General features: G+C 38.8%; 1 protein-coding gene across 7 annotated transcripts in view; it reads left to right on the top strand.

Annotated features, from left to right (window-relative positions):
• LOC126297890 (uncharacterized) overlaps nt 1-12,440 on the top strand; it is a 2,130,251-nt gene that overhangs the window by 2,098,077 nt on the left and 19,734 nt on the right. For all 7 annotated transcript variants that reach the window (XM_049989191.1, XM_049989197.1, XM_049989196.1 and 4 more), the window contains one exon: nt 3,724-3,913. In XM_049989191.1, the coding sequence (XP_049845148.1) occupies nt 3,724-3,913 (190 nt within the window). The remainder of the gene's footprint in view (nt 1-3,723; nt 3,914-12,440) is intronic.

The following is a 12,440-nucleotide window of genomic DNA, read 5'->3' as shown; positions in this document are numbered from 1 at the left end:
CTTCAGTGTCTGGAGTCTCATTTCATTCAGTATCTTTACCACTTACAATTAATGGCTAGATCTTTATGATGAATGGGAGCAGTGCTCAAATGATTCTTCTTTTGATTATTTATTGGATTTTCACCTAAAGTATACAAGAACCTTCATTCACCAAAACTGTATTCAAAGCAGATGATAATAGTAGAAAGTATCACAATGAAACAACTGACTCAAAGTGAATTAAATTAAGGTAAATTCTCAACTCATAACTACCACAGTAACTCCTTCCTGGCAAATGTGTATGTCCGATTGAACATTTCTGGATACCTCTAGAGTCATTACAGTTATCCTTGGTTATTTCTGGTCTTCGTAGAAGTGTAAATTTAGGCAAATATATGTGTTTTCACATGTGGAAAAATCCAAGAGCTAAAATAGTGACAACTGATATTTTAAGTAATAGTAATTTAAAGATGGAGGGTTCAGAATGGGATGCCTACAAAATATTTTTTACAATTTGCAGTTATATGACTTTATGTGAAATATAAGTGTTTTCATAAAACCTGCTATATTTTCATATACAAAGGAAATTATTTAAATAATGAGTAATAACTTTTGAATCTGGAACAGCTTAAATAAAATTTACCAATGCAGCAAGTCATGTGTGTTGAAGCACCTGTTGGAGGGCAGGGAGGTGCACTGGCCCTGAATTGAATCCTCGCAGCATATTAACAATGATGTTATTGATGAAGGTTTATGTGTCAGCCAGTCAGGATATGGTTTTTGGGCATTTTTCCACATCCCACTAGGTGAACATTGGGTTGGTACCCAAGTCCCATATCAGTTACACGATCTACAAACATTTAGAAAACTTCTGCCTACCTTTACATGAATAACATTACGCCCAGACAGTTGGGATACATATATTCTCTTCAGGGTGTAATGGGGTCACAACAGGAAGGACATAACCTTTAAAGTAACTATGCCATATCTATGAATAACCATGCTAATCCTATTCTGATGCAGGACAAAGGTACAAAAAAACAAAGAAGAACAGCATAAATAAAATTTCACAATTTTCATGTCATTTGCTATGATATGAACAGATTACATGATGGCAAGTTACAAAGTTTTCAAGGGACATTTATCTTTAAAATTATCTTCCTTCTCATAATTTACTGTTTTAAAATGAAATTAATTGTTTGACAAGCCTTGAGAAATATTATGCTAATGTGTTGTAACTGACAAAATTTATTTATGTTAGTTATAAACAAGTAAACAAGATATTGTTGTCACAAGAACTCAAAATTGTCACATACTTCTTTCAAAAAAACAAAAAAGTATCAGATATCACAAGTAAAAGTGGGCCTGAAAATGTCACATGAAAAATCTAACCTACTTTTCGGTATCTTTCAACCTGAGGAGCTATGAATTCTTTACTTCTTGTAAAACTTACATTTGAGCATCTAACCTTGAGGTTTTTGAATCTTGTGTTTTCACATAACACCTTGTCTCAAGCTTCTGCTCAAACCTATGCTTCAGCATTCTGTGCTTCCATAGCTGCCAACAGCTGAGAAAACTTTCTGACATAGTGTCAGCTGCTGAAGCTGGAGTCAATGCAGTACTTGTCTGGTTTATGTTGTCTTCTTTGAACAGCAGTGTCAACAACTGTGTGTCATTGTTTTTTGCATTTTTGGCCAAAGTAACACAGGTAGCATTTGTGAAGACGCTTGGCAGTGTAGTTGTATTGCCCAGCAGTGTAGCACCCTCATCTGGTGGTGTTGTTACATCAACCCCAGCAGCCAGGCACTCAAGGGGAGGCAACTTGTGACACCTCACAGGTTTTTAAGTCTCTCTTCGAGGAAATGGAAATGGCCTCTGTGGCACTGATCTTGCAGAAGTAAATGGCGTCTGCCCTGCTGAGAGGAGCTGTGACTCACCCTTCTGGAGTGGACTCTTAGTACACATACCACCCAACTTTGAAGCCTCTCTGTCGTAGAAATTATGTTGCGAGATGTCACCATAAATATTTCTTTCTCTCTCACTATGGAACCATCTCAAAAGGAAATGGTAGCCAGCATGGGTAAAACAAGGTCTGCAGAAAATGGCTTTTGTTGCCATCGCTGCTTGGGGCTTGTATCGTTGTGACAAAGGTAGAATGAGCTGTTCTCTCTCCTGAAGTTTAAATGAACCCTGTGCCAAATACTGTCACAGTAGAGCCATGTCTGGAACTCGTTGAGCTGAGACATAATGATCCAGATCTGTGAAGCACTCAGTGGAATTATATCAATGATTTATCACTACTCATCATGAGGTTAATTAAGTGGAAATGTGAAGTATGATTGATCACAAACATACCAGCAGGTCTCATATGTTCCTCCAATTTTACAGATAAATTAGGGTTTACTTGACAAAGTTGCCTGTATTCCTGACCATTCAGAGCTCACAGTCTGCATCAGATGTTTCAGTTATGGCATGTTTCAATTATTTAGGGGCAGGGAGAGTGACCTGAGGACCAGTAACAGAGATATCTCAATTGAATTAAAATCAGTATGTTGCTCATAAGAAATATGGGTGGATGTGGGGAGGGGGGGGGGGGGTTGAGGCTGTATTCACAGTGTAGGAAAAGCCATGAGTTAATGAACCATGACAGTAAAAAAGATGAGAAACAGTGGTCCAGGTGTATGCTTACAGCAGGTGCCTTGACATGCAGTTGGTGGACTGCTCGTAGAACCAGATTCCAGCGTGTGTCATTACCACGATGATGACCATAGTGTAAATGAGCATTTGATGTATAAACTTTATTGTTACAAATAATGTCCTCACCAATATTCCATAGTAGAAACATGGCAAGCATGAACAAGTTATTCAAGTAGTTGATGTATATCTTGAGATATGGACATGTGAAATGGTTATCAGTATTTTCTTTTCATAAAAAGCTTAGTAATATGTATATGCCAAACAGTCTTGTTTTTACAACATGTTTGTTTATTTAACACTGTTAAATATTTGAGATCAGGTTGGCATCATTATATTTAATTTGAAACATAATAGCATTTCACTTGAATGAAAATTGTCATAAATCATTAATCTCTCATGTAAAGCTAATGCCAAAAAAGAAGAAAAAACATACAGGGTGACCAGGAGGAATGATCAGTATTTAGAGATATGAAAAGGATGATCATTTGAAGAGAAAAGGTGTGGTAAACACAGGCTCTAAAATGCAAAGCTTAGGAACTATGAGCACTTCTTCATCTTCGATAACGTGAAACAAATCTCCCTTACTGCAAGCTCTTTGCTTTCCATAGTTTGGGAGGAGATAGTATAGACCAAAATAAGAAAAAATTGTCAACTAAGCATGGACTCTAAATTGTGTTCCTTAAGAGCTGTGAGCATGTCGTCAGTTTATTGAGTTTAAGAGATGTGTTTCATCATACCAAAGATGAGCAAGTTCTCATAACTCTTAAGGTATGCATTTTACAGTCCACATTTACTAGAAATTTTTGTTTCGAATAATTGTTGCTGTCATATCCCTGAATATGACCATTCTTCCTGGGACACCCCTGTATAATGCTTCTTTATGTTATCTGCTAAATCTACTGTATGCATCCCAGTTTTTTCTTCAATTATGTATTTCATCAGAGAGACCAAAATTTCTGTAATTTTCCATTTGTTACTTTCCTCCATTAAATAGTTTAACTTTTATGTATATTTTCCATTGTGTTAAGGATTTATTTAACTTTACAGAGCTGGATACAAGGTGACAGTAATTGATGCCTCTGACAAAGACTGGTGGAAAGGAAAATGTTTTGGCAGAGTTGGTTATTTTCCATCAAAATATGTTATTAAACTCCAGCCAGGTGAGAAGGCACTGCAAGTTACCCACAATCTTCAAGTATCAGATGGCAACAATGGACTCATGCTTCTGAGAGACCAGGTACACTGTAGATCATAAACTGTCTTTATAAAGCTAAGGAGTTCTCTTCTTTCATGTCTATTCATTTAAATTTCAGTTTCATCTCTCCATCATAGCATGTAATGTACCTCAGTTTTTTATTTATTCAGTAATATATGACAGTCAATTGCAATCGAAACATTGTCTACATATGAATTGAAATCTAGCTGTTACTTTTGCATTGCACATTTTTTTCACTCTTTTTCACTGTTTAGGTCTCTTTTACTATATTTCTGATTGACCTGTCTTTGCAATGCACTATTATTATTATTATTATTATTATTATTATTATTATTATTATTTTGTTGGGTCATCTAGGAACATGTTAAGTCACATTAATTTGATAGTGAACTTTGTCTTCTATGCAGCCCAGATATCCCTCATCCTTTGTGAGTGGGCCTCCTTATGCTCCACCATCCAAAAGGCATTGTGTTGTCTTTTTGGTTGCTCATTTCAGTGTAGCCTGTTCATCACTATCTTCTTACAGAAGAGATCCCTGTTTCAGGCATCTGCAGTGTAATTTTTAGGAGTTGGAGGTCATCTTTGGTATTTTTAAACAAGGAAATTGTGATCTGGGGTTTGATAAAAGAAAAAGTTGAAGCTCTTCTTTTTCAACTATTGCCATCTATTCATTTGAGGTGTCTGTGAAATCATACATGTCTTTTGCAAACTGAGTCTGTAATGGTTTCTGTTTTGCCATAGACTTCATTGTTGAATTTTTTTTGGAGGATGGTATTCTTGTTGTTAAATCCCATCAGTACCCTAATGATTCCATACTGTTTTCCTCCATTTCTTTGTGGAGGCCTTCATTTGCATTTGCGGATAGGATCTGAGCTGTCTACATAAGTACTGGCTTCAGAAAGATTTCATAGTGATGTATTTTAGTGTTCTGTGAAAGATATTTTTTGTTGTAGATCATGAGTAACATTTGGTAGACTATTTCAAGTTTACATATTTCTTTCTTAAGTGCTGCCTTGTCCAATCCATTTTTCATAATGATCTATTTTAATTTCTCTGCTCTTCTAATGTCTCCACATTTTGTCTAGTGTTTTGGGGGAAATCTCTAATGTCAGTCACTACTTCCATTTTTTCAAATAATATATACAGGCCTGTTTGTGTAGCGGTTTCCTTTAACAGTTCAAATTGAATCCTAGTAGTTTCTATTTTGTTCAAAAGAATGGCAATCTGCCACAAAAAGGCAGATGATATAGCATGATTCCCTTGGATTTAGTTCCAATTCTCATTGGGCTACAGTTGTTTTCCATCAGCCTTGTTTACCAGCTCCTGGTGACTCTTTCAAATACAGAGTGGAGAAGATTCATGATAGCTGGTCACATTGACTGACTCATGTTTTGATATAAAAGGAGAGGTAACCTAGGGAATTTATCTTGGAGTTTCTGTATGTCATGGTGGCTCTAAATGCCAGCAGTTTAAGGTCAACACCACATTCATTAAGGATGTTTAACAGGACTTCACATTGTATTGAATCGTAGGCTTTCTTTAACTCTACGAAGACTGAGACATGCTGTTTACACCTTAGAATACAATATCTAATGATGCTTTTGAGGTTATGGATCTATTTGGTTGTTGAATGACCTTTCTTGTAGCATCCTTGGTATTCCCCTATTGGCTGCTCAACTTTGGCTTCTAAACGCTCCAGAATGCCAAGTGAGAGAATTTATTATGTTACTGGCAGCAGAGATATTCCTCTTAGTTATGGATGTTTTTCATGCTGCCTTTCTTGTGCATTGTATGGATTTGGGCTGTTTTCCTGTCTTTTGGTAAAGTTTCCTCAAACCAGATACTTTCTATATGGTGTTGCAAAATGTCATCTGGTTTTCCAGGGGAATATTTCCACAGTTCTGCAACTACTGAATCTTCTCAAATCACTGTGTTGTTTCAGACAGACAATGTGGCACTTGATTTGTACCTGTTTCATCTTTGTCAGGTGGTCTGGACTCTTGTTTTGGTATCTCTTTTTGGCACATTTGGTTATTAATACAGATGGCCAGTCATCCACTGGTTTGAAATTTGCAACCAGTTAAAAAAGACTGGTTCTCATGGCTCCTTGTTTTTTAGAAGAAACAATAACCTTCAGATTCAAAGGTCTGTTTGTTTATGTACTATGTTGCATGGTAAGTATGGGTATTAGATTTTTGAGCACGATGTTAGTGAGAGTTTTCAACTTACCAGTTTGTGTAAAGGAATTTAAGTTGATTGTTGTTAGAGAAGTTATTGCTTTCGTTTTGAGTATTTGACTGTTTGGGATATGCTGAGACACCCCAACTCATCTACAGCATGATGTCAAGTCTCCCCCATAATCTAAACTAGACTCATTCACCATGGATATCATGACAAGGGATTTGTTCAAGGACTTACCTCCTGTGGTACCTTCCTTGAAATGAGGGGTCATCACACTTGTGGACTTGAATTTATGTCAGATGCATACACATCCATGTTACAACTAAGGTTGTTAGCCCTAGAGGTTGCCTCAAATGTTATCTGTTATCTGGTCTCTTCATACTATGGTTAATGACACCAGATGTTAATGCCTCAGGATTGGCGAGGAACGGAAAGCAGTAGGCACCTGTTGAGGTGATGAACTTAAGCATTTTATGATAGACATGATAGTTTATTTCAGTAAAAAGTGATTTAAGGCAGGTCTAGAGAAGCTGCCAAAACTGAATGGGCTGCTGCCCAAGAGAGCAGGAGAGGAGAGAGTCTAACTGGTTCAGAAGCTGCCAGCAGAAGAGAACGGACAGCGTGTCTGCTCTAGGTGGCTGGCCATGGCTCCATCCCCATGTGGCCACCTCCAAACTCCAAACTGTAGACACGTGGTTTAGTAGCAGTACCTCATCAGCAACACGTGAGTTTAGCTGCTGATGCTTCAACACGTCACTTTCGAAGTGGTTCTGTCCAGTATAATGCATCATGACTTACGAGCTGAAACTAGCCACCAGACGGAAGGGAAGGCACTGGCAAACATCAATTTAAATACAAAAAATTAAATTTTTGTAATATTACATCCACTCAGTAACAGCCCACACTGTACACCCTTCTCCTTTCCACAGGAATGAAGCATGGGGAGGCAAATTGACAGTTACTATGGGGCTCTTGCAAAGGACAGCCTTACATAATTTTTGACAATACATTTTTGATTTTTTTTTAAATTTGCAATTTTGTTTAGGAAAAGTATTGAAAGAATGACAATATTTTTTGTATTAACATCATGCATAGCAAAATTTGGATGATGGTGGATGGTGCAGCGATCAGCTGTTGACACTGGCAGTGGCAAAGTTCGATGGCCATTGTGGGCAGCAGCGGGCTGTGGTGCACTGCAACTTCTACCGGAGCATATAAGTGGGGGATTCTGGAAGGGGTGAAGCACAGATCACAAAGGGGGAAGGAATTAACACTTTTGCATTACTTTATACACATACAGTGGTTCACTTTGTTTCATATACCTAAAGGAGGGCCATGCCTTTTCTTTTTGGAAGTATTTTATTTACTTATTATTCCTTTCCTACAACACGCTACTCAGACCATGGCAGTTTTCTACTGGACTACTACAGTATGGGGCAAGAAGAAACATTTCTGTTCCCATTACAAAAACTTAAGCATGATATTTCCCAGGAGGCTGCTGTTCAGGGACAGCAGGGAGGGGCGACTGAAGTCTCGCAAAACGTTCTTTTCTAAAAGCTACCCATAGCAATAAACCAATAAGGATAATTATAAGAGGTGTACATACAGAACTGGGAATGACAATATGACTGAAATACTGGTGGTAGTGCAAATCCGTGATATGCGTGGTGGCACTGTCTAGTGTGATCTGCCCTGTCTCTTTGTTTACCAGGTTGGTTAAAGATTGGATCAGATGGGGATATGAGTGATTGGGAAGAGATGGCAAATTGTTAGGCAACAGTAGTACCATTGGTACCTCTGGTAAATACCACATGAGAGGAGGGGAGTCACACGTTATGGACGTAAGATAAGTGAGCAAACACTTCAGCGGTGGGGGTAGTGATATCGCAATGAGAGCTATTAAATAATAAACCGCTACTGTTGAGTAGCACACAGTAGGTCTGGGTTGCTCAAAGGTACTCATAACACATGGTAGTGTATGTTACTGGGTGGGGTACAGTGTATAAAATACTGTTGCCTATAGCAACATATTGGGGTTCAATTATTGGTACAACCAGATGGCTGCTGATGGGGCTTGCTTTCTCAGTGAGAAACAATGCAACTTTGTACGTTTTTTTATGGGTGTAAAGGGTAAGTGTTGAACACATGTAGTACTTCCCAAGTTGGCAGCTTTGCAAGGCACACTCAGATAGGACAGAACGAGTCTAGCGGTTCTTACTGATAACAAGGATTTCATGGGTTTTCCATATAACATGAACTTGTACATCGGGTCAATATACTGGAAAAACATGGATGCAGTAGCTTTCAAATTCACAGTTAGCACAAATGACTGGTAGGTGAGTGCAGTAATTACTAATGCTATATGAAGATGGGTGGTGAAATTTCGAGAAAACTTCTCGGATGGTTGTGGCCATACAGTAAAATCAGCCACAAACTACGTGAACTAGCTGGTTTGGGTATGTGGTATCTCATTGCCCAGAACTATGAAAGTTACATAGCCTCAACAGTAGGAAGTATTATTGTAGGAGGACAGTGTCAAACATTCGGGGATAATAGTGTGTGAATGTATGTTTGTGTTGCTGGGTGCAAAAACAGCTCTGCTTAACCCTCACACCAGGAAAAAAGAAGAGGGAAGCAGGCAGTTTCTCTGCTAGACAGTATGCCAGTCCTAAGGAGGCAAGAGTGGCTGAATTCATCTCATCACTAAATAAATCGATCACAAGAGGGTACAAACAAAGAAAAAATGTAAAAGGTATCCGTATGCGAGGCTTTTCCTTCCCCCTCCCTCTGGGGGGAGGCAATACGTCTGAATAGCTTTGGCTACTGACCAGGGTGCAGATGAAGGTGAGCCTCATCATGATGTGTCAGTGATGCATAGATGAAAGAGGTAGGTAGGTGATCAATTTATGAAAGTGAAAACTGAAAGAATAACCTGATCAGCTGGGCACTCTGTGGGCACTAACTGCACCGTGTAAGGCACATGGCCCTGGAGGAGGGAGGTACAAAGTAATGGTTGAGGTTGGAATGAATACACGAGCAATTCAGAGCAATGGTAGTAACCCAGTGCAATGCATGGGCGAGGAAGGAACTTTGTTCAGTTTCCATAGGGCTGATTTTGTCTCGTGGGGGTTAACTACTACAAAATTCCCAAAATCCGGGAAGTAACAGGGGCATGAACATTGTACAATAAAAACCTTTATTCATCAGGGTGGAAGTCTATTGCTAAATATATTTCCAAAAAGATAATGCATTACTGCGCTTGAATCATGACATCACATCATGGGTGCTAATCATCAACAATCTAGTGCTTATTTCAGCAGGTGCTTCAGTCTTTTTACGTCATGAGTGTTTTTTTTTTTTTTTTAATAAACAAATGGGTGTCTCTTACTTCCTAAACACACAGCAGAGCACTGTATCCAAATGGTAGCAATGCTGATTTCCATGCTCGCTTGTAACATCTTCACTTCATTACTAAATTACTTCGTAAAAATAGTTGGGTGAGCAACAATGAAAATTTTTATTCATCTGGGTGAACTCTTAAATGTGCGAAACACACATGGGGTGTGAACTACAATTCTTCACTTACTTGGGTGAAACTTATTTAGTTTTATCCTATCACAAAATCTATTTCACTTACCACTCAACTTCAGGAACACATTCGACTCTTCTCTATTGAGTATCTTAGATAACTCAGGTGCTTCCTTTCTTCTAAACATACCAGTCCAACTCTAGGCACGAAAATGGCACAGAATAGGATTCCAGAATTGCTAACTCACAAAATCGTGTATCAAAACTGTAGGGGGATCCTACATAATGAGAGTATTACTATAGTGGAACATATCTAGAATCCAGGGCTGTGGTGGGTCTTTACATACTGGTGTCATCAATATAAAATACAAATGCATATTGTACTAAACAAATGGCATAAATTATAAAAAATACCTGCATAGTATAACATATAGGCTATAGTAAGGGCTTTTCTGTGCAGCAAAATGATTGTGAAATGATTAAACGTAACACAATATCATGAGGGGAGAAAAAATACAAGTTATTGGGTATCAATTATTAATCAGCTAGCAACTGGAAACACATAGAGGGTTGGACATTGCTCAACACCTCTAATCATACAAAATGGACATAATACTGAGCCTTCTGGTGTATATCTGGGTGGTGAAGAAGTGGTTAGGCACTGTTTTCTGGTGGGGTGTACTTTTTTTAGTGTTCTGGTTTAGTATCATGTTGTAGTAATGGGACGGACTTACCTGTAATTATTTTTTTCTTGTCGGCTGTGGCCGAGGCTTGAAGCCTAGTTCTCTTGGGTCGTGTGCTTTCTCCTAATACTTGTAAAGCTATTGGGAGTATAAAGGGGACAATTTGATAGTCAATTATCATAAGTCTAATGTTTGAGGTGTGGGGTATAGTGAATAGGTACGTAATATTTAATTCGTGGTATTAATTTTTAAATTTGCCTGTTTGGGGGTTCTCTTATTGGTGGTGATGTGTGTATGGTAGGAACTTTCAGGGTGCTACCAAAACTGAGTGGAAAAGCAGGTTATCAAATTTGGTACATGGTAAAGCAGGTAGCATTATAAAACTGGCAAGAGACACAAGCAGACATGTTGCAATGGAGGCAGGTTTCAGGCTAGCACAGAGATAGCAGAGTGGCTGCACAGTGTGTGTAGTGCACCACAGCAACAGCTCTGGCATGTTCTAAGTGAAAAATTTTCATGACTACTTGGGACATTTGAATTAACCATTCATAAAATGCACTCCATGTAAATTAAGTAAATTAATATTACAGTTGGGTTAGTGACTGTTGCAAATAGTACTCTAACTCCTCTCCTTAATGAATTGATTTATTTGGGTTTAATGGGTAAAATTACTATAGCTTTTTTTTTTTGCGGTGCATGGGAAGACACCCCATAATGCCACGCTTCGTTATTGCAATGCCTTTCTGCTTCGCATTCCATCAGTTGGACGTCACTTGCTTCCAAACTCCCCTCGGAGCTATAGTCTGGTCAGTGGGCATGTTAAGGGTTTAGGTGTGCAAGTAAATTTATGGGTGGACTTTCAAGTTGTTGAAGTTACCCGGGTATGAGACAGAAGGATGGAAGAAATCATGTTTGAAATAGGTATTACATAAGAAGATGGTACCTTTCTGTATTAAATTGCTATACATTGGTTGATAGCAAAGATAGTATGTTCTAATATGTGTAAGGTCTCTTTAACAGCGGCAGTCAGGCACATGGACAGAGCACGGAGAGAGGGTAAGGGGGGAGGAGGGGGGTGGGGAGTCAGTCGAAAACAGCCAGCACTGGCTAGTGGGACGGCATGGGTTGGGGAGGGACAGGGAGGTAACAGCAGCGCCAGGTGTTTGAAGTGACTCCGCCCTTCACATTATGGCCGCCGCACATGCGACTCCTTGTTGACAAGTTCACTTGATTCTGACAGGCAGAGTGCACAAGTTTACAACTTCGCAGTACCACCAAGCAGTTGTACTTACCTTCTGGGTTAACCTGTAAAAGAACGGGCATCCATGAGGGACGGTTGAAGGAATTTAGAGTGTGACTGCTGTGTGTAGGCCATGCGACCACAGTACAAGAATAATCATTGAGTTATCTAGCGTTTCTTTTTGTGTCAAAGTATCAAGTTATTGATCTTCGTTAGGAGCAAATTTCTCAGTTAGTACTGCATGTTATTAATTATCACTCTGAGTGTCCAAACAGGAAAATTACTTATTGAAACATGGTGCCATTTCAGGGACGAAGTCTTTGGAATGAGAAGGTAGAGACTTAAGGCAATCATTACTTCATACAATATCCTGATACTGATCCATAACTTCTCCATGTGATACTTTTATTTAGAATTAAATATATTGGTATTGGAAATAGAGCAGTTGTCTGAACACTAGGTGTATCATGGGAACATAAAAAATACTGGTTAAAACTAGGGATTAACTAGGCTAGGCCAGCATTGCAGAACAGGCTGGGCAGGTAAAGCTCTGATAACCTCTTTCAGAGAGGAAGGCTAGGGTGACATATTAATTATCATAGCATGGGAGAATAAAATACATATTGTAGAGGTAGAATGTTCATTTGTAAAGGAAAGTAACAAGGTGGGTGCTTAAGCCTTGTTCCTTTTTTTTTTTTTTTTTTTGGTTGATATAACTGGGAAGGTTGCTGGAGCATTGCATAGCCCGAATGGCATTCTCAAAAATTCATATAGACCAGATGGAGCTACAAATGCTGCTTTTGGCCTGTCCTGTGGTGCAATCAGTATTTAATTACACCCACTCATCATATCAAGGGTAGTGAAGTATTTGCAATTTCCTAGCCTGTCCAGTGTTTCGTCAATATGTGGGAGAGGG

The sequence above is a fragment of the Schistocerca gregaria genome, chromosome X, assembly GCF_023897955.1.
Source record: "Schistocerca gregaria isolate iqSchGreg1 chromosome X, iqSchGreg1.2, whole genome shotgun sequence".
NCBI classification, from domain to species: domain Eukaryota; kingdom Metazoa; phylum Arthropoda; class Insecta; order Orthoptera; family Acrididae; genus Schistocerca; species Schistocerca gregaria.
Note: the sequence above shows the minus strand (reverse complement) of the source record. Positions and strands in the feature narration are given on the sequence as shown.